General features: G+C 45.3%; 1 protein-coding gene across 1 annotated transcript in view; it reads left to right on the top strand.

Annotated features, from left to right (window-relative positions):
* Positions 1-224: 224 nt before the first annotated feature.
* Positions 225-22,794, top strand: part of LOC121839169 (phytanoyl-CoA hydroxylase-interacting protein-like) — a 48,645-nt gene continuing 26,075 nt past the window's right edge. Inside the window, exons 1-4 of the mRNA XM_042296574.1 lie at positions 225-420; positions 7,263-7,459; positions 16,895-17,069; positions 19,893-20,010. Coding sequence (XP_042152508.1) covers positions 315-420; positions 7,263-7,459; positions 16,895-17,069; positions 19,893-20,010 — 596 coding nt within the window. The 5' untranslated portion in view covers positions 225-314. The remainder of the gene's footprint in view (positions 421-7,262; positions 7,460-16,894; positions 17,070-19,892; positions 20,011-22,794) is intronic.

Raw genomic sequence — 22,794 nt, 5'->3', positions numbered from 1 at the left:
ACATCAGTAACGCATTAATAATTAAATAACGTGTCTAATAGATAATGTCATGTTCCCTCCTTTTTCTCCATTTCTTTCCGTTTATCCACTGCGTCTCAGCGGGGACCGTTTGTCCATGTAGTGCCGTGCCATGCTGCTGTGCTGAAGCTGCTTGAGCACTGGAAGGGGACCCGAGAGGAGCAGGGGAGGGGATCAGAGGAGGAAGGGAGGGGAGGAGGGGCGGGGAGCACTGAGCACAGCGAGTGACTGGACTGTGTATTGAAGGTGAAGATCAGCACCACGAAGAGACAACAGTAGGAGACGTTGTAAAGGCCATGGAGGTTCCGCGTGTGGACGACAGCACCAGCAGCCCTGTCAGCCGTTGTGACGACATGATGAAGAACCTGAACCTGGACTTGATACAGCCGAGTGACAGGGAAGGTAAGTACCGGACCCCGGAGGGCAGCAGGGCCACGGCTGAAGGAGCGCTGTGTAGCCTGCATTGGTCAAATCAAACTTTATTTGTCACTTGATCCTGCCGCCCTTACCGTGAAATGCTGACTTACAAGCCCTTAACCAACAGTGCAGTTCAAGAAGAGGTAAGAAAATATTTACCAAATAAACTAAATAAAAAAATAACACAATAACATAACAATAAGAGGCTAGAGGCTCTTAGAGAGGCTGAGTCAATGTGGAGGCTATATACACTGGGGGTACCGGTACTGAGTCAATGTGGAGGCTATATACAGGGGGTACCGGTACTGAGTCAATGTGGAGGCTATATACAGGGTGCACCGGTACTGAGTCAATCTGGAGGCTATATACTATAGGGGGTACCGGTACTGAGTCAATGTGGCAGCTATATACAGGGTGCACCGGTACTGAGTCAATCTGGAGGCTATATACTAGGGTGCACCGGTACTGAGTCAATCTGGAGACTATATACGGGGGGTACCGGTACAGAGTCAATGTGGAGGCTATATACATGGGGGTACCGGTACTGAGTCAATGTGGAGGCTATATACAGGGTGCACCGGTACTGAGTCAATCTGGAGGCTATATACATGGGGGTACCGGTACTGAGTCAATGTGGCAGCTATATACAGGTGCACCGGTACTGAGTCAATCTGGAGGCTATATACTAGGGTGCACCGGTACTGAGTCAATCTGGAGACTATATACGGGGGGTACCGGTACAGAGTCAATGTGGAGGCTATATACATGGGGGTACCGGTACTGAGTCAATGTGGAGGCTATATACAGGGTGCACCGGTACTGAGTCAATCTGGAGGCTATATACATGGGGGTACCGGTACTGAGTCAATGTGGAGGCTATATACAGGGTGCACCGGTACTGAGTCAATCTGGAGGCTATATACGGGGTGCACCGGTACTGAGTCAATCTGGAGGCTATATACGGGGGGGTACCGGTACAGAGTCAATGTTGAGGCTATATACAGGGGGGTACCGGTACAGAGTCAATGTGGAGGCTATATACAAGGGGTACCGGTACTGAGTCAATGTGGAGGCTATATACAGGGGGTACCGGTACAGAGTAATGCTTACTTACTAGTCCCTAACCAACAATGCAGTTTAAAAAATACGAATAAGAATAAGAAATAAAAGTAACAAGTACTTAAAGAGCAGCAGTAAAATAAAAATAGAGAGACTATATACAGGGGGTACTGGTACAGAGTCAATGTGCGGGGGCACCGGTTAGTCGAGGTAATATGTACATGTAGGTAGAGTTATTAAAGTGACTATACACAGATAATGAGAGAGAGTAGCATAAATGGGAGGGGGGGGGGGTAGAAGCTGTTTAGAAGCCTTGACCAATGTCAAATCTTTTCAGTTTCCTGAGGGGGATTAGGTTTTGTTGTGCCCTCTTCACAACTGTCTTGGTGAGTTTGGACCATTCTACTTTGTTGTTGATGTGGACACCAAGGAACTTGAAACTCTCAACCTGCTCCACTACAGCCCCCTCGATGAGAATGGGGGCGTGCTCGGTCCTCCTTTTCCTGTAGTCCACAATCATCTCCTTTGTCTTGATCATGTTGAGGAAGAGTTTGTTGTCCTGGCACCACATGCCAGGTCTCTGACCATCTCCCTATAGGCTGTCTCATCGTTGTCGGTGATCAGACCTACCACTGTTGTGTCATCGTCAAACTTAATGATGGTGTTGGAGTCGTGCTTGGCCGTGCAGTCATGAGTGAACAGGGAGTACAGGAGGGGACTGAGCACGCACCCATGAGGAGCCCCTGTGTTGAGGATCAGCGTGGCAGATGTGTTGTTACCTACCCTTACCACCTGGGGATGGCCTGTCAGGAAGTCTAGGATCCAGTTGCAGAGGGAGGTGTTAAGTCCCAGGGTCCTTAGCTTATTGATGAGCTTTGAGGACGCTATGGTGTTGAATGCTGAGCTGTAGTCAATGAACAGCATTCTCACGTAGGTGTTCCTTTTGTTCAGGTGGGAAAGGGCAGTGTGGAGTGCAATAGAGATTGCATCATCTGTGGATATTTTAGGGCGGTATGCAAATTAGAGTGGGTCTAGGGTTTCTGGGATAATGGTGTTGATGTGAGCCATGACCAGCCTTTCAAAGCACTTCAAGCTACAGACGTGAGTGCTACGTGTCTGTAGTCATTTAGGCAGGTTGCCTTTGTGTTCTTGGGCACAGGGACTATGGTGGTGTGCTTGAAACATGTTGGTATTACAGACTCGGTCAGGGAGAGGTTGAAAATGTCAGTGAAGACACTTGCCAGTTGGTCAGCGCATGCTCGGAGTACACGTCCTGGTAATCCGTCTGGCCCTGTGGCCTTGTAAATGTTGACCTGTAATAAGTCTAGGTCTTATTCACGTCAGCTACGGAGAGCGTGGTCACATGGTCGTCCGGAACAAATCAAATCAAATTGTATTTGTCACATGCGCCGAATACAATAGGTATTGTACAGTGAAATGCTTACTTACAAGCCCTTAACCAACAATGCAGTTTTAAGAAAATACCCCCCAAAAAGTAAGAGATAAGAGTAACAAATAATTAAAGAGCAGTAGTAAATAACAATAGCGTGGCTATATACCGTGGGTATATAGTTGGGTAGCCATTAGTCTGGGTAGCCATTTTGATTAGCTGTTCATGAGTCTTATGGCTTGGGGGTAGAAGCTGTTTAGAAGCCTCTTTTACCTAGACTTGGTGCTCCGGTACCGCTTGCAGTGCGGTAGCAGAGAGAGCAGTCTATGACTAGGGTGGCTTGGAGTCTTTGACAATTTTTAGGGCCTTCCTCTGACAATGCCTGGTATAGAGGTCCAGGATGGCAGGAAGCTTAGCCCCGGTGATGTACTGGGCCGTATGCACTACCCTCTGTAGTGCCTTGTGGTTGGAGGCCGAGTAGTTTCCATACCAGGCTGAGATGCATCCCGTCAGGATGCTGGTTCTCTCATGCATGTTTCAGTGTTATTTGCCTCGAAGCGAGCATAGAAGTAGTTTAGCTCGCCTGGTAGGCTCGTGTCATTGGGCAGCTCACGGCTGTGCTTCGCTTTGTAGTCTGTAATGGTTTGCAAGCCCTGCCACATCCGACGAGCGTTGGAGCCGGTTTAGTACAATTTGATCTTAGTCCTGTATTGACACTTTGTCACGGGATACTAGGAGTGGTGGGTTGGAATCAGGCGCAGAGAGCAGGGTTCAGTATATAGTGATTTATTCTCCGGCCCAAAAACGGTCACGCCAACATACAGGGCGCATAGAACAGACCAGCCCAAACACAGAACCAAACAGTCCAACAGAGTAACAAAAACAATCCCGCACAAAACAAGGGCGGGACAACCTACTACATATAGGGAAGCTAATTCAACTAAAATACACACAGGTGAAACTAATAAGACAAAACCAACAGACAAACGAAAAAGGGATCGGTAGCGGCTAGTAGCACGGTGACGGCGACCGACGAGCACCGCCCGAACAGGCAGGGGAGCCAACTTCGGCGGAAGTCGTAACACACTTTGCCTGTTTGATGGTTTGTCAGAGGGCATAGCGGGATTTCTTATAAGCTTCCTTATTAGAGTCCCGCTCGTTGATAACGGCAGCTCTAGCCTTTTGCTCAGTACGATTGTTGCCTGTAATCCATGGCTTCTGGTTGGGGTATGTACGTACAGTCACTGTGGGGACAACGTCATCGATGCACTTATAGATGAAGGCAATGACTGAGTTGGTATACTCCTCAATGCCATCGGAAGAATCCCGGAACATATTCCAGTGTGCTAGCAAAAATTCCTGTAGCTTAGCATCTGCTTCATCTGACAACTTTTTTATTGACCGAGTCACTGGTACTTCCTGCTTGAATTTCTGCTTGTAAACAGGAACCAGGAGGATAGAATTATGGTCAGATTTGCCAAATGGAGGATGAGAGAGAGCTTGTACCCATCTCTGTGTGGAGTAATGGTAGTCTTGAGGTTTTTTCCCTCTGGTTGCACATTTAACATCATGATAGAAATTTGGTAAAACAGATTTAAGTTTCCCTGCATTAAAGTCCGAGGCATCTGGATAAGATTTTTCCTGTTTGCTTATGGCGCAATACATCTCATTGAGTCCAGTCTTAGTGCCAGCATTGGTCTGTTGTGGTATGTAGACGAAAAATACAGATGAAAACTATCTATGTACAGTAGATAGTGTGATCTACAGCTTATCATGAGATACTCTACCTCAGGTGCGCAAAACCTCAAGACTTCCTTAGATATCGTGCACCAGCTGTTGTTTACATATATGCATTGTGCTCTACCCCTTGTCTTACCAGACGCCGCTGTTCTACCCTGCCCATACAGCGTATAACCAGCCAGCTGTATGTTGATAATGTCGTCGTTCAGCCATGAATCCATGAAGCATAAGATTATTACAGTTTTTAATGTCCCCTTGGTAGTTTAATCTTCCTTGTAAGTCGTCGATTTTATTTTCCAATGATTGCACGTTAGCTAGTAGAACGGATGGCAGGGGGGTTTATTCGATCGCCTACGAATCCTCAGAAGACAGCCTGCCCTCCATCCTCTTTTTCTCCCTCGTCTCTTCACACAAATGACGGGGATTTGGGCCTGTTCCCGGGAAAGAAGTATGTCGTTCACGTCGGGCTTGTCGGACTCGTGAAATCACTGTTCTGATGTCCAGAAGTTATTTTCGGTCATAAGCGGCAGTAGCAACATTATGTACAAAATACGTTTTTTTAAAACACAATCAGTTAGGATATAAAACATCTGCCATCTTCTCTGGCGCCGTCTTTAGTAGTAGTAGTGGTAGTCAAGGTGTCTCATCAGGAAATTGAGTCTATCATAGTTCATGTGGGATTCAATGAGATTATGAAGGGCAGTTCAGAACAGCTGAAGATGTATTTTAAAGAACTGATTGGGTCTCTACTTGACACCAACAAACGCCCCATAATATCTGTCCTCTGCCCTCCCTAAATGGTGGCATTGAACGGTTCAGCAGACTTCCATAACTGGCTACCAGACTATTACAGCTCTGTGGGTGGAACATTTATTGACAATTTTGATACCTTCTGGAAACAAAGCTTGTATTATGAGGAGGATGGGATCCACCCAAATCATTTGGGTTCCTTTCACAGCATTATAAGGATGCGTTGAGACAATGACTTATCAATGACCCAAGCCCAGCTCATTGAATCCCTACCATTGTGTCGCTGAGTTGTCATAATGCTTCAGTAAATGTACATTATCCCAGGGGCGTTGGAAGACACAATGTAAGTAACCTAATTTATGTCTAACTACCCTGAATGCCTCTGCTGATCCTACAACTATTGTATGAAGTAATCATGCGTCTTTGACGAGAGTTATACTGTTAGCACTGAGGCGGTTTGCTTTAGCAGGAAATCCACTGTGTGCAGCTTACCCTGCACTAACATAAATAACCTGAGCATGTCTACCTCTGCTAAGCTTCCCAGTAAAGCAATAAAAACAATCAGGCATCCCAGAAAAGTGTTGAACATAGCCCACATTAACATATGTAGCTTCATTTTTACATTTTTTATTTAACTAGGTAAGTCAGTTAAGAACAAATGATTATTTACAATGACGGCCTACTCCGGCCAAACCCGGACGACGCAGGGCCAATTGCCCGCCGCCAGATGGGACTCCTAATCACATCTGGATGTGAGGCAACCAGTTAAGAAACAAGGTTCATGAAATCAATAATTTGCTAGTAACAGATGACATTCATATTCTGACCATCTCTGAAACTCACGTAGATGTTAAAGTGATAGCAATACATGGTTATAAGATCTACAGTAAAGACAGAAATGCCAAAGGTGGAGGTGTGGTCATTTATATTCAGAACCACATACCTGTAAAGCTTAGAGAGGATCTCATGTAAAATACTGTTGAAGTAATATGGCTACAGGTTCATCTGCCTCACCTAAAGACCATTCTGGTGGGAAACTGCTATAGACCACCAAGTGCTAACAGTCAGTATCTGGACAACATGTGTGAAATGCTTGATAATGTTTATTTTTTATATTTTTTATTTCACCTTTATTTAACCAGGTAGGCTAGTTGAGAACAAGTTCTCATTTACAACTGCGACCTGGCCAAGATAAATTAAAGCAGTGTGAACAGACAACACAGAGTTACACATGGGAATAGCAAACACTCCTTTACACCCCAGTATCTCTACTTGCACATTCATCTTCTGCACATCTACCATTCCAGTGTTTAATTGCTATATTATACCATTCTGTTACTACATACCACTTACAGTGAGCTATACCCCATACCATTCTGTTACTACATACCACTTACAGTGAGCTATACCCCATACCATTCTGTTACTATTGTTACATCTGCCCCTGCCACGCCCTCTACTTCTCATCCTGTGTTTCCCTATCCTGCCGCCACTCCCCCAGGGCTCTCTCTCTCTCTCTCTCTACCATTCTCTCTCTCTCTCTCTCTCTCTCCTCTCTCTCTCTCTCTCTCTCTCTCTCTCTCTCTCTCTCTCTCTCTCTCTCTCTCTCTCTCTCTCTCTCTCTCTCTCTCTCTCTCTCTCTCTCTCTCTCTCTCTCTCTCTCTCTCTCTCTCTCTCTCTCTCTCTCTCTCTCTCTCTCTCTCTCTCTCTCTCTCTCTCTCTCTCTCTCTCTCTCTCTCTCTCTCAGTGGAGACAGGTGTGCTGGAGGCAGAGCAGATCCCCAACAGCTGCAACCTGTAAGCATGTTGATCTCCTCTCACTCTCTCTAATGCCTTTATTGATTTATTTACTATTTGTTGCCTGTGTTGTCTACTTCCTGTGTTGGCAGGAGACAACTCTCAGGACAGCAGCATCGCGGAAAAGGAGGATCTTCCTGTTCCTCAGAACGTCAAGATCACCAACATCACCTGCGACTCCTTCAAGATCAACTGGGACATGGACTGTAGAGCCAAGGACCACATCACTAACTACTTCATAGACCTCAACAAGAAGGAGCACAATAACTCCAACAAGTTCAAACACAAGGTTAGATACAGTCCATCATATAGTTCAAACACAAGGTTAGATACAGTACATTATACAGTACATTGTTCAGACATCCTTCAGGGCTGTACGGTAATGTACAGTTGAAGTCGGAAGTTTACAAACACCTTAGCCAAATACATTTAAACTCAGTTTTTCACAATTGAATCCTAGTAAAACATTCCCTGTCTTAGGTCAGTTAGGATCACCACTTTATTTTAAGAATGTGAAATGTCAGATAGTAGAGAGAATGATTTATTTCAGCTTTTATTTCTTTCATCACATTCCCAGTGGGTCATAGGTTTACATACACCCAATTAGTATTTGGTAGCATTTCCTTTAAATTGTTTAACTTGGGTCAAACGGTTCAGGTAGCCTTCCACAAGCTTCCCACAATAAGTTGTGTGAATTTTGGCCCATTCCTCCTGACAGAGCTGGTGTAACCAAGTCAGGTTTGTAGGCCTCCATGCTCGCAAACGCTTTTTCAGTTCTGCCCACAAATTGTCTATGGGATTGAGGTCAGGGCTTTGTGATGGCCACTCCAATACCTTGACTTTGTTGTCCTTAGGCCATTTTGGAAGTATGCTTGGGGTCATTGTCCATTTGGAAGACCCATTTGTGACCAAGCTTTATAACTTCCTGACTGATGTCTTGAGATGTTGCTTCAATATATCCACATAATTTTCCTACCTCATGATGCCATCTATTTTTGTGAAGTGCACCAGTCCCTCCTGCAGCAAAGTACCCCCACAACATGATGCTGCCACCCCCGTGCTTCACAGCTGGGATGGTGTTCTTCGGCTTGCAAGCCTCCCCCTTTTTCCTCCAAACATTACAATGGTCATTATGGCCAAACAGTTATATTTTTGTTTCATCAGACGAGAGGACATTTCTCCAAAAAGTGCAACCTTTGTCCCCATGTGCAGTTGCAAACCGTAGTCTGGCTTTTTTATGGTGGTTTTGGAGCAGTGGCTTCTTCCTTGCTGAGTGTCCTTTCAGGTTATGTCGATATAGGACTCATTTTACTGTAGATATAGATACTTTTGTACCTGTTTCCTCCAGCATCTTCACAAGGTCCTTTGCTGTTGTTCTGGGATTGATTTGCACTTTTCGCACCAAAGTACGCTCATCTCTAGGAGACAGAACGCGTCTCCTCCCTGAGCGGTATGACGGCTGCGTGGTCCCATGTTGTTTATACTTCCGTACTATCGTTTGTACAGTTGAACATGGTACCTTCAGACGTTTGGAAATTACTCCCAAGGATGAACCAGACTTGTGGAGGTCTACAATTATTTTTCTGTGGTCTTGACTGATTTCTTTACATTTTCCCATGATGTCAAGCAGAGGCACTGAGTTTGAAGGTAGGCCTTGAAATACATCCACAAATACACCTCCAATTGACTCAAATTATGTCAATTAGCCTATCAGAAGCTTCTAAAGCCATGACATAATTTTCTGGAATTTCCCAAGCTGTTTAAAGGCACATTCAACTTAGTGTATGTAAACTTCTGACTCACTGGAATTGTGATACAATCAATTATAAGTTAAATAATCTGTCTGTAAACAATTGTTGGAAAAATTGCTTGTGTCATGCACAAAGTAGATGTCCTAACCGACTTGCCAAAAATATAGTTTGTTAACAAGAAACGTGTGGAGTGGTTGAAAAACGAGTTTTAATGACTCCAACCTAAGTGTATGTAAACTTCTGTCTTCAGCTGTATGTGTATGTAACACTATCCCTAATAGAACACTGACCTTTGGGTTCTGCCATCACTGATTTGATATATCCCTAATAGAACTCTGACCTTTGGGTTCTGCTCTCACTGATTTGATATATCCCTAATAGAACTCTGACCTTTGGGTTCTGCTCTCAATGATTTGATGGGGTAGATCATCTGTTAATCCCTTAAGCCTCCAGTGGCATTTCTGAGCCTGACTACAGGGTAGAGGCTAGTGGATAGTGTGTAGTGGGAAATCGCTAAGACTGTAGATGCTAGTGGATAGTGGGAAATAGCTAAGATTGTAGAGGCTAGTGGATAGTGCGTAGTGGGTAATAGCTAACACTGTAGTGGCTAGTGGATAGTGCGCAGTGGGTAATAGCTAACACTGTAGTGGCTAGTGGATAGTGCGCAGTGGGTAATAGCTAAGACTGTAGAGGCTAGTGGATAGTGCGTAGTGGGTAACAGCTAAGACTGTAGTGGCTAGTGGATAGTGCATAGTGGGTAATAGCTAAGACTTGTCACGACTTCTACCGAAGTCGGTTCCTCTCCTTGTTTTTTGTGGTGTTCGTCTGTCGACGTCACCGGTCTTCTAGCCATCGCCAATCCATTTTTCATGTTCCATTTGTTTTGTCTTGTTTTCACACACACCTGGTTTCAATTCCCTAATTACATGTTGTTTATGTTCCCTCTGTTTCCCCCATGTCCTTGTCAGGAATTGTTTATTGTAAGTTCTTGTGCTATATGTGACGGGTGCGCTACGGGTTTTGTACCCATGTGTTTGTTGTTTTGTATGCCGTTAGTTTTATATATTAAACTGCTCCGGCTATTCAACAAGTTCTGCTCTCCTGCGTTTGACTTCCTTGCCACCAGTTACGCACCCCTTACAGAATTCCCGACCTACTATGGAATCAGCAGGAACAGGTGCCCCTGGTATAGGGGTCGAGGAGCGCATCCAGGATCAAGCGAAAGTAATCCACCATCTCGGCGCCATCATGGATCAAGTTATCCAGACCCTGGACCGTTGGGAGAGAAAGGGAGGTCCTCCAGCGCCTTCAACAACGCAATCCGAACCTCTACTACTCAGTCCTGCAACTAGTCCCAGTGCGATGCGTCTTGCCCTTCCCGGGGAGTATGATGGGACGGCGGCACGGTGCCAGGGTTTCCTGTTACAGCTGGACCTATACCTGGGCACCGTTTACCCGGCTCCCTCGGGAAGGGAGATGGTGTCCGCCCTCATCTCGTGCCTCTCAGGGAGATCTCTGGAGTGGGCCAACGGCATGTGGGGAGAAGGAGAAGCGGCGTTGGAGGACTTCACAGAGTTCACCCGCCGTTTCCGGCGGTCTTCAACCACCAGCCCAAGGGTAGAGTGGTGGGTGAGCGCCTCTTCCAGCTGAGGCAGGAGACGAGGAGCACCCAGGAGTTTGCTCTGGAGTTTAGGACCCTGGCTGTCGGTGTGGGATGGAACGATATGGCCCTGATCGACCACTACCGTTGCAGTCTGCGCGAGGACGTCCGTCAGGAGTTGGCCTGCAGAGACACCACCCTCACATTGGATCAGCTGGTGGACCTTTCCATCCAGCTGGACAACCTGCTGGCTACCCGCGGACGTTCAGATAGGGGTCTGGTGGTTCCATCCCCTCACACCCCCTCTCCTGAACCTTTGGAGCTGGGAGGGGCAGTGCATAGGGAGACCGGAGGGGGTTCCAGTTTGTGCAACATCTGTGGCCGCAGAGGGCACACTGCCGGTCGGTGCCGGGTTGGTCCCTCTGGGGGTCGAGGCAGCAGGCAGGGCACTCTGGCGTCACCCCAGGTGAGTCTGCACCACTCTCACCCAGAGTCCTCTGTTGTCCAACTGTTTGTACCTGTTTGTTTACCTGATTTCCCCCCGCATTCCCAGCATAAGGCGCTTGTCGGTTCAGGCGCAGCTGGGAATTTTATTGACAGAGCGCTCGCTCTTAGTTTAGCGATCCCCATTATTCCTGTGGTTAGACCTTTCCCAGTTCACACTCTCAATAGTCGACCACTGCGGTCCGGGCTAATCAGGGAAGCCACTATCTCCCTGGCCATGGTGACGCAGGGGAGTCATGAGGAGAGAATCAGTGTCTTTCTCATTGACTCTCCTGCGTTTCCCGTGGTACTGGGCCTTCCCTGGTTGGCTCATCATGACCCCACCATTTCATGGCAACAGAGGGCTCTCACAGGGTGGTCGCAAGAGTGCTCATGGAGGTGTGTAGGGGTTTCCGATGATGCTACTACGGTGGAAAGTCCAGACCAGGTCTCCACTGTGGACATCCTTCCCGAATATGCCGATTTGGCTCTCGCCTTCTGTAAAAAGAAGGCGACTCAATTACCACCCCATCGATGGGGGGATTGTGCGATAAATCTCCTGGTAGACGCTGCACTTCCCAGGAGTCACATGTATCCCCTGTCGCAAGCGGTGACGGTGGCTATGGAGACATATGTCTCCAAATCCCTGCGTCAGGGGTACAGTTGGTCCTCCACTTCACCCGTCTCCTCAAGTTTATTTTTTGTGAAGAAGAAGGATGGAGGTCTGTGCCCGTGGTCTCAAACATATCACGGTGAGGCTCAGTTACCCGCTATCTCTTATTGTCACTGCGATTGAGTCAATTCACGGGGCGCACTTCTTCACAAAACTGGATCTCAGGAGCGCGTACCACCTGGTGCGCACCCGGGAAGGAGACGAGTGGAAGATGGTGTTTAGTACCACCTCAGGGCATTTTGAGTACCTCGTCATGCCGTATGATTTGATAAATGCGCCATCAGTCTTCCTTTGTAGACAAGATTTTCAGGGACCTGCACGGGCAGGGTGTAGTGGTGTATATCGATGACATTCTGATATACTCCACTACACGAGCGGTTGTGGGCGGAGCAGTTGCCGTACCAGGCGGTGATGCAGCCCGCCAGGATGCTCTCGATTATGCATCTGTAGAAGTTTGTGAGTGCTTTTGGTGACAAGCCGAATTTCTTCAGCCTCCTGAGGTTGAAGAGCTCACGATGCTGTCTGTGTGAGTGGACCAATTCAGTTTGTCTGTGATGTGTACGCCGAGGAACTTAAACTTGCTACCCTCTCCACTACTGTTCCATCGATGTGGATAGGGGGGTGTTCCCTCTGCTGTTTCCTGAAGTCCACAATCATCTCCTTATTTTTGTTGACGTTGAGTGTGAGGTTATTTTCCTGACACCACACTCCGAGGGCCCTCACCTCCTCCCTGTAGGCCGTCTCGTCGTTGTTGGTAATCAAGCCTACCACTGTTGTGTCAAACTTGATGATTGAGTTGGAGGCGTGCGTGGCCACGCAGTCGTAGGTGAACAGGGAGTACAGGAGAGGGCTCAGAACGCACCCTTGTGGGGCCCCAGTGTTGAGGATCAGCGGGGTGGAGATGTTGTTGCCTACCCTCACCACCTGGGGGCGGCCCATCAGGAAGTCCAGTACCCAGTTGCACAGGGCGGGGTCGAGACCCAGGGTCTCGAGCTTGATGACGAGCTTGGAGGGTACTATGGTGTTGAATGCCGAGCTGTAGTCGATGAACAGCATTCTCACATAGGTATTCCTCTTGTCCAGATGGGTTAGGGCAGTGTGCAGTGTGGTTGAGATTGCATCGTCTGTGGACCTATTTGGGCAGTAAGCAAATTGGAGTGGGTCTAGGGTGTCAGGTAGGGTGGAGGTGATATGGTCCTTGACTAGTCTCTCAAAGAACTTCATGATAACGGAAGTGAGTGCTACGGGGCGGTAGTCGTTTAGCTCAGTTACCTTAGCTTTCTTGGGAACAGGAACAATGGTGGCCCTCTTGAAGCATGTGGGAACAGCAGACTGGTATAGGGATTGATTGAATACGTCCGTAAACACACCGGCCATCAATCCACGGTTTCTGGTTAGAGAATGTTTTAATCGTTGCTATGGGAACGACATCTTCAACGCACGTTCTAATGAACTCGCACACCGAATCAGCGTATTTGTCAATGTTGTTATCTGACGCAATACGAAACATCTCCCAGTCCACGTGATGGAAGCAGTCTTGGAGTGTGGAGTCAGCTTGGTCAGACCAGCGTTGAACAGACCTCAGCGTGGGAGCTTCTTTTTTTAGTTTCTGTCTGTAGGCAGGGATCAACAAAATGGAGTCGTGGTCAGCTTTTCCGAAAGGAGGGCGGGGCAGGGCCTTATATGCGTCGCGGAAATTAGAGTAACAATGATCCAAGGTTTTTCCACCCCTGGTTGCGCAATCGATATGCTGATAAAATTTAGGGAGTCTTGTTTTCAGATTAGCCTTGTTAAAATCCCCAGCTACAATGAATGCAGCCTCCGGATAAATGGATTCCAGTTTGCAAAGAGTCAAATAAAGTTCGTTCAGAGCCATAGATGTGTCTGCTTGGGGGGGGATATATACGGCTGTGATTATAATCGAAGAGAATTCTCTTGGTAGATAATGTGGTCGACATTTGATTGTGAGGAATTCTAAATCAGGTGAACAGAAGGATTTGAGTCCCTGTATGTTTCTTTCATCACACCATGTCTCGTTAGCCATAAGTCATACACCCCCGCCCCTCTTCTTACCAGAAAGATGTTTGCTTCTGTCGGCGCGATGCGTGGAGAAACCCACTGGCTGCACCGGCTCCGATAGCGTCTCTCCAGTGAGCCATGTTTCCGTGAAGCAAAGAACGTTACAGTCTCTGATGTCCCTCTGGAATGCTACCCTTGCTCGGATTTCATCAACCTTGTTGTCAAGAGACTGGACATTGGCGAGAAGAATGCTAGGGAGTGGTGCACGATGTGCCCGTCTACGGAGTCTGACCAGAAGACCGCCTCGTTTCCCTCTTTTACGGAGTCGTTTTTTTGGGTCGCCGCATAGGATCCATTCCGTTGTCCTGGTTGAAAGGCAGAACACAGGATCCGCTTCGTGAAAATCATATTCTTGGTCGTACTGATGGTGAGTTGACGCTGATCTTATGTTCAGTAGTTCTTCTCGACTGTATGTAATGAAACCTAAGATGACCTGGGGTACTAATGTAAGAAATAAAACGTAAAAAAACAAAAAACTGCATAGTTTCCTAGGAACGTGAAGCGAGGGGGCCATCTCTGTCGGCGCCGGAAGTGTCGACCATCTGCTTGGTACTGTCGAGTGTCTGCTGTCCGCGACCGGCTGATCTATTGGGGCCACACGTCACCCTCCTCTGGTCAACCTGGGATTGGTCGGACGGTGCGCTGTCTTAGTGGGAAGTACAGGTGGCCCACTTTGGCTAAAGATGTGAGGGTTTATGTTTCCTCCTGCTCGGTGTGCGCCCAGCGTAAGGCTCCTAGGCACCTGCCCAGAGGTAAGTTTACAACCCTTACCCATTCCACAACGGCCGTGGTCGCACCTGTCGGTGGATTTCATAACCGATCTTCCACCTTCACAGGGTAACACCACGATCCTGGTCGTTGTGGATCATTTTTCTAAGTACTGTCATCTCCTCCCTTTGACGGCCCTACAGACTGCGGAGGCCCTGTTTACACACGTCTTCCGGCACTATGGGGTGCCTGAGGATATAGTGTCTGATCAGGGTCCCCAGTTCACTTTGAGAGTCTGGAGGACGTTCATGGAACGTCTGGGGGTCTCGGTCAGCCTTACCTCAGGTTTTCACCCCAAGAGAAACGGGCAGGTGGAGAGAGTTAACCAGGATGTGGGTAGGTTTCTGAGGTCTTATTGCCAGGACCGGCCTGGGGAACTGGGCAGCGTTTGTGCCCTGGGCAGAGATGGCCCAGAACTCACTTCGCCACTCCTCCACTAACTTCTCTCCTTTCCAGTGTGTATTGGGGTATCAGCCGGTTCTGGCTCCTTGGCATCAGAGTCAGAACGAGGCTCCTGCGGTGGATGACTGGTTCTGGCGTTTCAGGATGTCTCCACTAAGCTGGTTGTCTGTCTCTGTATTTCCAGATGTCTCCACTAAACTGAGTGTCTCTATCAATTTTTCAGGATGTTCCTAATTAGCTGGCTGGTTGTCTTTCCCTGTGTTTCAGGATGTCCCCACTAAGCTGGTTGTATGCTTCTGTTTCAGGATGTCCCCACTAAGCTGGTTGTCTGTCTCTGTGTTTCAGGATGTCCCCACTAAGCTGGTTATCTGTCTCTGTGTTTCAGGATGTCCCCACTAAGCTGGTTGTCTGTCTCTGTGTTTCAGGATGTCCCCACTAAGCTGGTTGTCTGTCTCTGTGTTTCAGGATGTCCCCACTAAGCTGGTTGTCTGTCTCTGTGTTTCAGGATGTCCCCACTAAGCTGGTTGTCTGTCTCTGTGTTTCAGGATGTCCCCACTAAGCTGGTTGTTTGTCTCTGTGTTTCAGGATGTCCCCACTAAGCTGGTTGTCTGTCTCTGTGTTTCAGGATGTCCCCACTAAGCTGGTTGTTTGTCTCTGTGTTTCAGGATGTCCCCACTAAGCTGGTTGTCTGTCTCTGTGTTTCAGGATGTCCCCACTAAGCTGGTTGTCTGTCTCTGTGTTTCAGGATCAAATCAAATCAAAAATCAAATCAAATTTATTTATAAAGCCCTTCGTACATCAGCTGATATCTCAAAGTGCTGTACAGAAACCCAGCCTAAAACCCCAAACAGCAAGCAATGCAGGTGTAGAAGCACGGTGGCTAGGAAAAACTCCCTAGAAAGGCCAAAACCAGGGAAGAAACCTAGAGAGGAACCAGGCTATGTGGGGTGGCCAGTCCTCTTCTGGCTGTGCCGGGTGGAGATTATAAGATGGACTGCAGGATGTCCCCACTAAACTGGTTGTTTGTCTCTGTGTTTCAGGATGTCCCCACTACACTGGTTGTCTGTTTCTGTGTTTCAGGATGTCCCCACTACACTGGTTGTCTGTCTCTGTGTTTCAGGATGTCCCCACTACACTGGTTGTTTGTCTCTGTGTTTCAGGATGTCCCCACTACACTGGTTGTCTGTCTCTGTGTTTCAGGATGTCCCCACTAAGCTGGTTGTCTGTCTCTGTGTTTCAGGATGTCCCCACTAAGCTGGTTGTCTGTCTCTGTGTTTCAGGACGTCCCAATTACATTGGTTTTCTGTCCCTGTGTTTAAGGATGTTCCCACGAAGCTGGTTGTTGGTCTCCATTTTTCTGGATGTCTCCTCTAAGCTAGATGTCTGTCCATTCGTTTCAGGATGTCCTCACTAAGCTTGTTGTTAGTTCTTGTGTTTCACCACTAAGTCTGCTGGCTGCCTGTCCCTGTGTTTCAGGATGTCTCCACTATAATGGTTGTCTGTCCCTGTGTTTCAGGATGTCCCCACTAAGCTGCTGGCTGCCTGTCCCTGTGTTTCAGGATGTCCCCACCAAACTGGCTGTCTGTCCCTGTGTTTTCGGATGTCTCCACTATAATGGTTGTCTGTCCCTGTGTTTCAGGATGTCCCCACTAAGCTGGTGGCTGCCTGTCCCTGTGTTTCAGGATGTCTCCACTAAGCTGGCTGCCTGTCCCTGTGTTTCAGGATGTCCCCACTAAGCTGCTGGCTGCCTGTCCCTGTGTTTCAGGATGTCCCCACTAAACTGGCTGTCTGTCCCTGTGTTTTTGGATGTCTCCACTATAATGCTTGTCTGTCCCTGTGTTTCAGGATGTCCCCACTAAGCTGGTGGCTGCCTGTCCCTGTGTTTCAGGATGTCCCCACTAAACTGGCTGTCTGTCCCTGTGTTTTTGGATGTCTCCACTATAATGCTTGTCTGTCCCTGTGTTTCAGGATGTCCCCACTAAGCTGGTGGCGAAGGTGGTGCCACTGCCCATGACAGTGAGAGGCCACTGGTTCCTGAGCCCCAGGACAGATTACACTGTAGCTGTCCAGACTGCCTCCAAACAGAGTGACGGGAACTATGCTGTCTCTGAATGGAGTGAGATCATCGAATTCTACACTGCAGGTGAGAACAAGGGGAGGAGCGAGGGGGTGAGAAACAGAAAAGAAAGAGTAATGAAATAGAGAGAAACAGGAGAGGGAGTGTATGAAGATGTAGAGAGCTGGTGGGAGAATTACAGAGAGCTGGTGGGAGAATTACAGAGAGCTGGTGGGAGAATTACAGAGAGCTGGTGGGAGAATTACAGAGAGCTGGTGGGAGAATTACAGAGAGCTGGTGGGAGAATTACAGAGAGCTGGTGGGAGAATTACAGAGAGCTGGTGGGAGAATTACAGAGAGCTGGTGGGAGAATTAGCAGAGAGCTGGTGGGAGAATTACAGAGAGCTGGTGGGAGAATGGTGGGACAGAGAGCTGGTGGGAGAATTACAGAGAGCTGGTGGGAGAATTACAGAGAGCTGGTGGGAGAATTACAGAGAGCTGGTGGGAGAATTACAGAGAGCTGGTGGGAGAATTACAGAGAGCTGGTGGGAGAATTACAGAGAGCTGGTGGGAGAATTACAGAGAGCTGGTGGGAGAATTACAGAGAGCTGGTGGGAGAATTACAGAGAGCTGGTGGGAGAATTACAGAGAGCTGGTGGGAGAATTACAGAGAGCTGGTGGGAGAATTACAGAGAGCTGGTGGGAGAATTACAGAGAGCTGGTGGGAGAATTACAGAGAGCTGGTGGGAGAATTACAGAGAGCTGGTGGGAGAATTACAGAGAGCAGGTGGGAGAATTACAGAGAGCTGGTGGGAGAATTACAGAGAGCTGGTGGGAGAATTACAGAGAGCTGGTGGGAGAATTACAGAGAGCTGGTGGGAGAATTACAGAGAGCTGGTGGGAGAATTACAGAGAGCTGGTGGGAGAATTACAGAGAGCTGGTGGGAGAATTACAGAGAGCTGGTGGGAGAATTACAGAGAGCTGGTGGGAGAATTACAGAGAGCTGGTGGGAGAATTACAGAGAGCTGGTGGGAGAATTACAGAGAGCAGGTGGGAGAATTACAGAGAGCTGGTGGGAGAATTACAGAGAGCAGGTGGGAGAGAGAGTTTAATTAAGGGAATAACCATGTCAATGAGCAGAGAGACAGCTGATGGTTTAGAGGTAAATAGCAGCAGAGATGTGACAGTGATTTCTTGATGGATGTAGTGGTTTTCTTTAGGTGAAGTAGAGGCGGACCAAAATGCAGCGTGGTTGTTATTCATTGTACTTTAATAAAGAAACTGTACACGAATAAACTAACAAAACAACAAACGTGCGAAAACCTAAAACAGTCCTATCTGGTGCAAAACACAGAGACAGGAACAATCACCCACAAACACACAGTGAAACTCAGGCTACCTAAATATGGTTCCCAATCAGAGACAATGACTAACACCTGCCTCTGATTGAGAACCATATCAGGCCAGACATAGAAATAGACAAACAAGACATCCAACATAGAATGCCCACTCAGATCACACCCTGACCAACCAAAACATAGAAACATACAAAGCAAACTATGGTCAGGGTGTGACAATGGAGGACTAGAATAGCACCAAAGTCATCGTCATTGAGGCAGACGGCTCCAGTCCTCCAGGGTCACAACAACCAACTGACAATCAACTGGCAACCAACTTGCACCGAACTGACAACCAAATGACAACTTCCTCAGGTTTTAATCCCCTGTGGAATGGAAAAAGTGCAAGTTTGGTCTGTTTCAAGCAGACCACAATAGTCCCTGTGCCCAAGAACAACCTGCCTAATTGACTACATAACCGTAGCAATCACGTCCGTAGCCATGAAGTGCTTTGAAAGGCTGGTAATGACTCACATAAACACCATTATCCCAGAAACCCTAAACCCACTCCAATTTGCATACTGCCCAAACAGATCCACAGATAATGCAATCTCTACTGCACTCCACACTGCCCTTTCCCACATGGACAAAAGGAACACTTATGTGAGAATGTTATTCATTGACTACAGCTCAGCGTTCAACACCATAGTACCCTCAAAGCTCATCACTAAGCTAAGGATCCTAGGACTAAACACCTCCCTCCACAAATGGATCCTGGACTTCCTGACTGGCCGCCCCCAGGTGGTGAGTAACACATCTGCCACGCTGATCCTCAACACTGGAGCTCCCCAGGGGTGCGTGCTCAGTCCCCTCCTATACTCCCTGTTCCCCCACGACTGCATGGCCGACAACGACGAGAATGCCTATAGGGAGGATGTCAGAGACTTGGCCGGGTGGTGCCAGAATAACAACCTATCCCTCAACGTAACCAAGACTAAGGAGATGATTGTGGACTACAAGAAAAGGAGGACCGAGTACACCCCCATTCTCTTCGATGGGGCTGTAGTGGAGCAGGTTGAGATCTTCAAGTTCCTTGGTGTCCACATCACCAACAAACTAGAATGGTCCAAACACACAAAGACAGTCGTGAAGAGGGCACGACAAAGCCTATTCCCCCTCAGGAAACTAAAAAGATTTGGCATGGGTCCTGAGATCCTCAAAAGGATCTACAGTTGGAGCCTCCCGGGTGGCGCAGTGGTCTAGAGCACTGCATCGCAGCACTAGCTGTGCCTCCAGAGACTCTGGGTTCGTGCTCTGTCGCAGCCGGCCACGACCGGGAGGTCCTAACCCTAACCCTACTGTTTTTCACTGTCTTTTTACTGTTGTTTATATTTCTTTACTTAGCTATTGTTCACCTAATACCCTTTTTGCACTATTGGTTAGAGCCTGTAAGTAAGCATTTCACTGTAAGGTGAAATTACAGTTAGAGCCTGTTGTATTCGGGGCACGTGACAAATACACTTTGATTTGATTTGATTCAAATAACTATTATTATTTGTATTTTTTCCCCAGACTACTCTACTGTGCATCTGATACAGTTGCTGGAGAAGGCCGAGGGAATAGCTGGTAGGATGTTGAGATTCTCAGTGTTTTATCGGAACCAGCAGAATGACTACTTCAATAAAACGAGGTACATACAGCATTTTCTCTCAACTTTTAAAAGCTGAACAGCTTTCTATTGGTAACGAGAGAGTAGATGGTAGTATTGAATTGATACTAGTATTGGTAATAGTGTTGATCATAGTATTGGTAATAGTATTGTATTCATAATAGTATTTGATAATAGTATTGTATTGATAATTGTATTTGGCAATAGTATTGCATTTCTATTAGTATTGGTAATAGTATTGTATTTCTAATAGTATTGGTAATAGTATTGTATTCATAATAGTATTGCTAATAGTAGTGTATTCTTAATAGTAATCTTACTAGTATTGTATTCATAATAGTATTTTATTCATAATAGTATTGTATTCTTACCAGTACTGGTATCAGCATTGGTACTAGTATTGTATTCTTAATAATATTGGTAATAGTATTGTATTCATAATAGTATTGCTAATAGTAGTGTATTCTTAATAGTAATCTTACTAGTATTGTATTCATAATAGTATTTTATTCATAATAGTATTGTATTCTTACCAGTACTGGTATCAGCATTGGTACTAGTATTGTATTCTTAATAATATTGGTAATAGTATTGTATTCATAATAGTATCGGTAATAGTATTGTATTCATAACAGTATTGGTATCAGTAATGGTACTAGTATTGTATTGATAATAGTATTGTATCGATAATAGTTTAGTATTGATAATAGTATTGTACTGATAATAGTATTGGTAATAGTATTGTATTGGTAAGAGTATTGTATTCATAACAGTATTGGTAATGGTATTGGTACTATAATAGTATTCATAATAGTATAGGTAATAGTATCATATTGATAATACCATTGTATTCATAACAATATTGGTAATAGTATTGTAAATAGTATTATATTCATAACAGTATTGGTAATAGTATTGTATTGATAATAGTATTGGCAATAGTATTGTATTGATAATAGTATTGTATTTGTAACAGCATTGGTAATAGTATTGGTACTAGTATTGTTTTTCATAATAGTATTGGTAATAGTATTGGCAATTGTATTTTATTCATAACAGTATTGGTAAAAGTATTGTATTGGTAATAGTATTTGGTAAAAGTATTGTATTGGTAAAAGTATTGTATTGGTTATAGTATTGTATTCAGCCCACCTGGCCATGCTGCTGCTCCAGTTTCAACTTCCACCTGACTGTGCTGCTGCTCCAGTTTCAACTGTTCTGCCTTATTATTATTCGACCATGCTGGTCATTTATGAACATTTGAACATCTTGGCCATGTTCTGTTATAATCTCCACCCGGCACAGCCAGAAGAGGACTGGCCACCCCACATAGCCTGGTTCCTCTCTAGGTTTCTTCCTAGGTTTTGGCCTTTCTAGGGAGTTTTTCCTAGCCACCATGCTTCTACACTTGCATTGCTTGCTGTTTGGGGTTTTAGGCTGGGTTTCTGTACAGCACTTTGAGATATCAGCTGATGTACGAAGGGCTATATAAATACATTTGATTTGATTTGATTTGATTTTGATAGTCATAATAGTATTGGTAATAGTATCGTATTGGTAATAATATTGGTAAAAGTATTGGTAATAGTATTGCATTCATAATAGTTTTGATAATATCATTGTATTGGTAATAGTACTGTATTTATAATAGTATTGGTAATAGTATTTGGTAATAGTATTGTATTGATAATAGTCTTGTTAATAGTATTTGGTAATAGTATTGTATCGGTAATACTATTGTATTGATAATGATATTGGTAATAGTATTTGGTAATAGTATTGTATTGGTAGTAGTATTGTATTGATAATAGTATTGTATTGATATTAGTATAGGTAATAGTATTGTATTGGTAGTAGCATTGTACTCTTATTAGTATTGGTAGTAGTATTGTACTCTTATTAGTATTGTATTCATAATAGTATTGATAATAGTGTTGGTAGCTGCATTGTATTCTTAATAGTATTTGGTAATAGTATAGTATTAGTAATAGTATTAGTAATAGTATTGTATTGATAATAGTATATGTAATAGTATTGTATTGGCAATAGTATTATATTGATACAAATATTAGTAGTAGTATTGTATTGATAATAGTATTTGTAATAGTATTGTATTGGTAAGAGTATAGGTAATAGTATTGTATTGGTAATAGTATTGCATTGGTAATAGTATTGTATTGGTAGTAGTATTGTATTGATAATAGTATTGTATTCATAATAGTATTGTATTGGTAATAGTATTGTATTGGTAGTAGTATTGTATTCATAATAGTATTGTATTCATAATAGTATTGCATTGGTAATAGTATTGTATTGGTAGTAGTATTGTATTCATAATAGTATTGTATTCATAATAGTATTGTATTGGTAATAGTATTGTATTGGTAGTAGTATTGTATTCATAATAGTATTGTATTCATAATAGTATTGTATTGGTAATAGTATTGTATTGGTAGTAGTATTGTATTGATAATAGTCTTGTATTGATAATAGTATTGTATTCATAATAGTATTGTATTGGTAATAGTATTGTATTGGCAGTAGTATTGTATTCATAATAGTATTGTATTCATAATAGTATTGTATTGGTAATAGTATTGTATTGGTAGTAGTATTGTATTGATAATAGTATTGATGATAGTATTGGTAACTGCATTGTATTCATGGGCGGCAGGTCGCCTACTGGTTAGAGTGTTGGACTTGTAATTGAATGGTTGAAAGATTGAATCCCGAGCTGACAAGGTACAAATCTGTCATTCTGCCTTGAACAAGGCAGGTAACCCACTGTTCCCAGGCCGTCATTGA

The sequence above is a fragment of the Oncorhynchus tshawytscha genome, linkage group LG14 (genome assembly GCF_018296145.1).
Source record: "Oncorhynchus tshawytscha isolate Ot180627B linkage group LG14, Otsh_v2.0, whole genome shotgun sequence".
NCBI lineage: Eukaryota > Metazoa > Chordata > Actinopteri > Salmoniformes > Salmonidae > Oncorhynchus > Oncorhynchus tshawytscha.
Note: the sequence above shows the minus strand (reverse complement) of the source record. Positions and strands in the feature narration are given on the sequence as shown.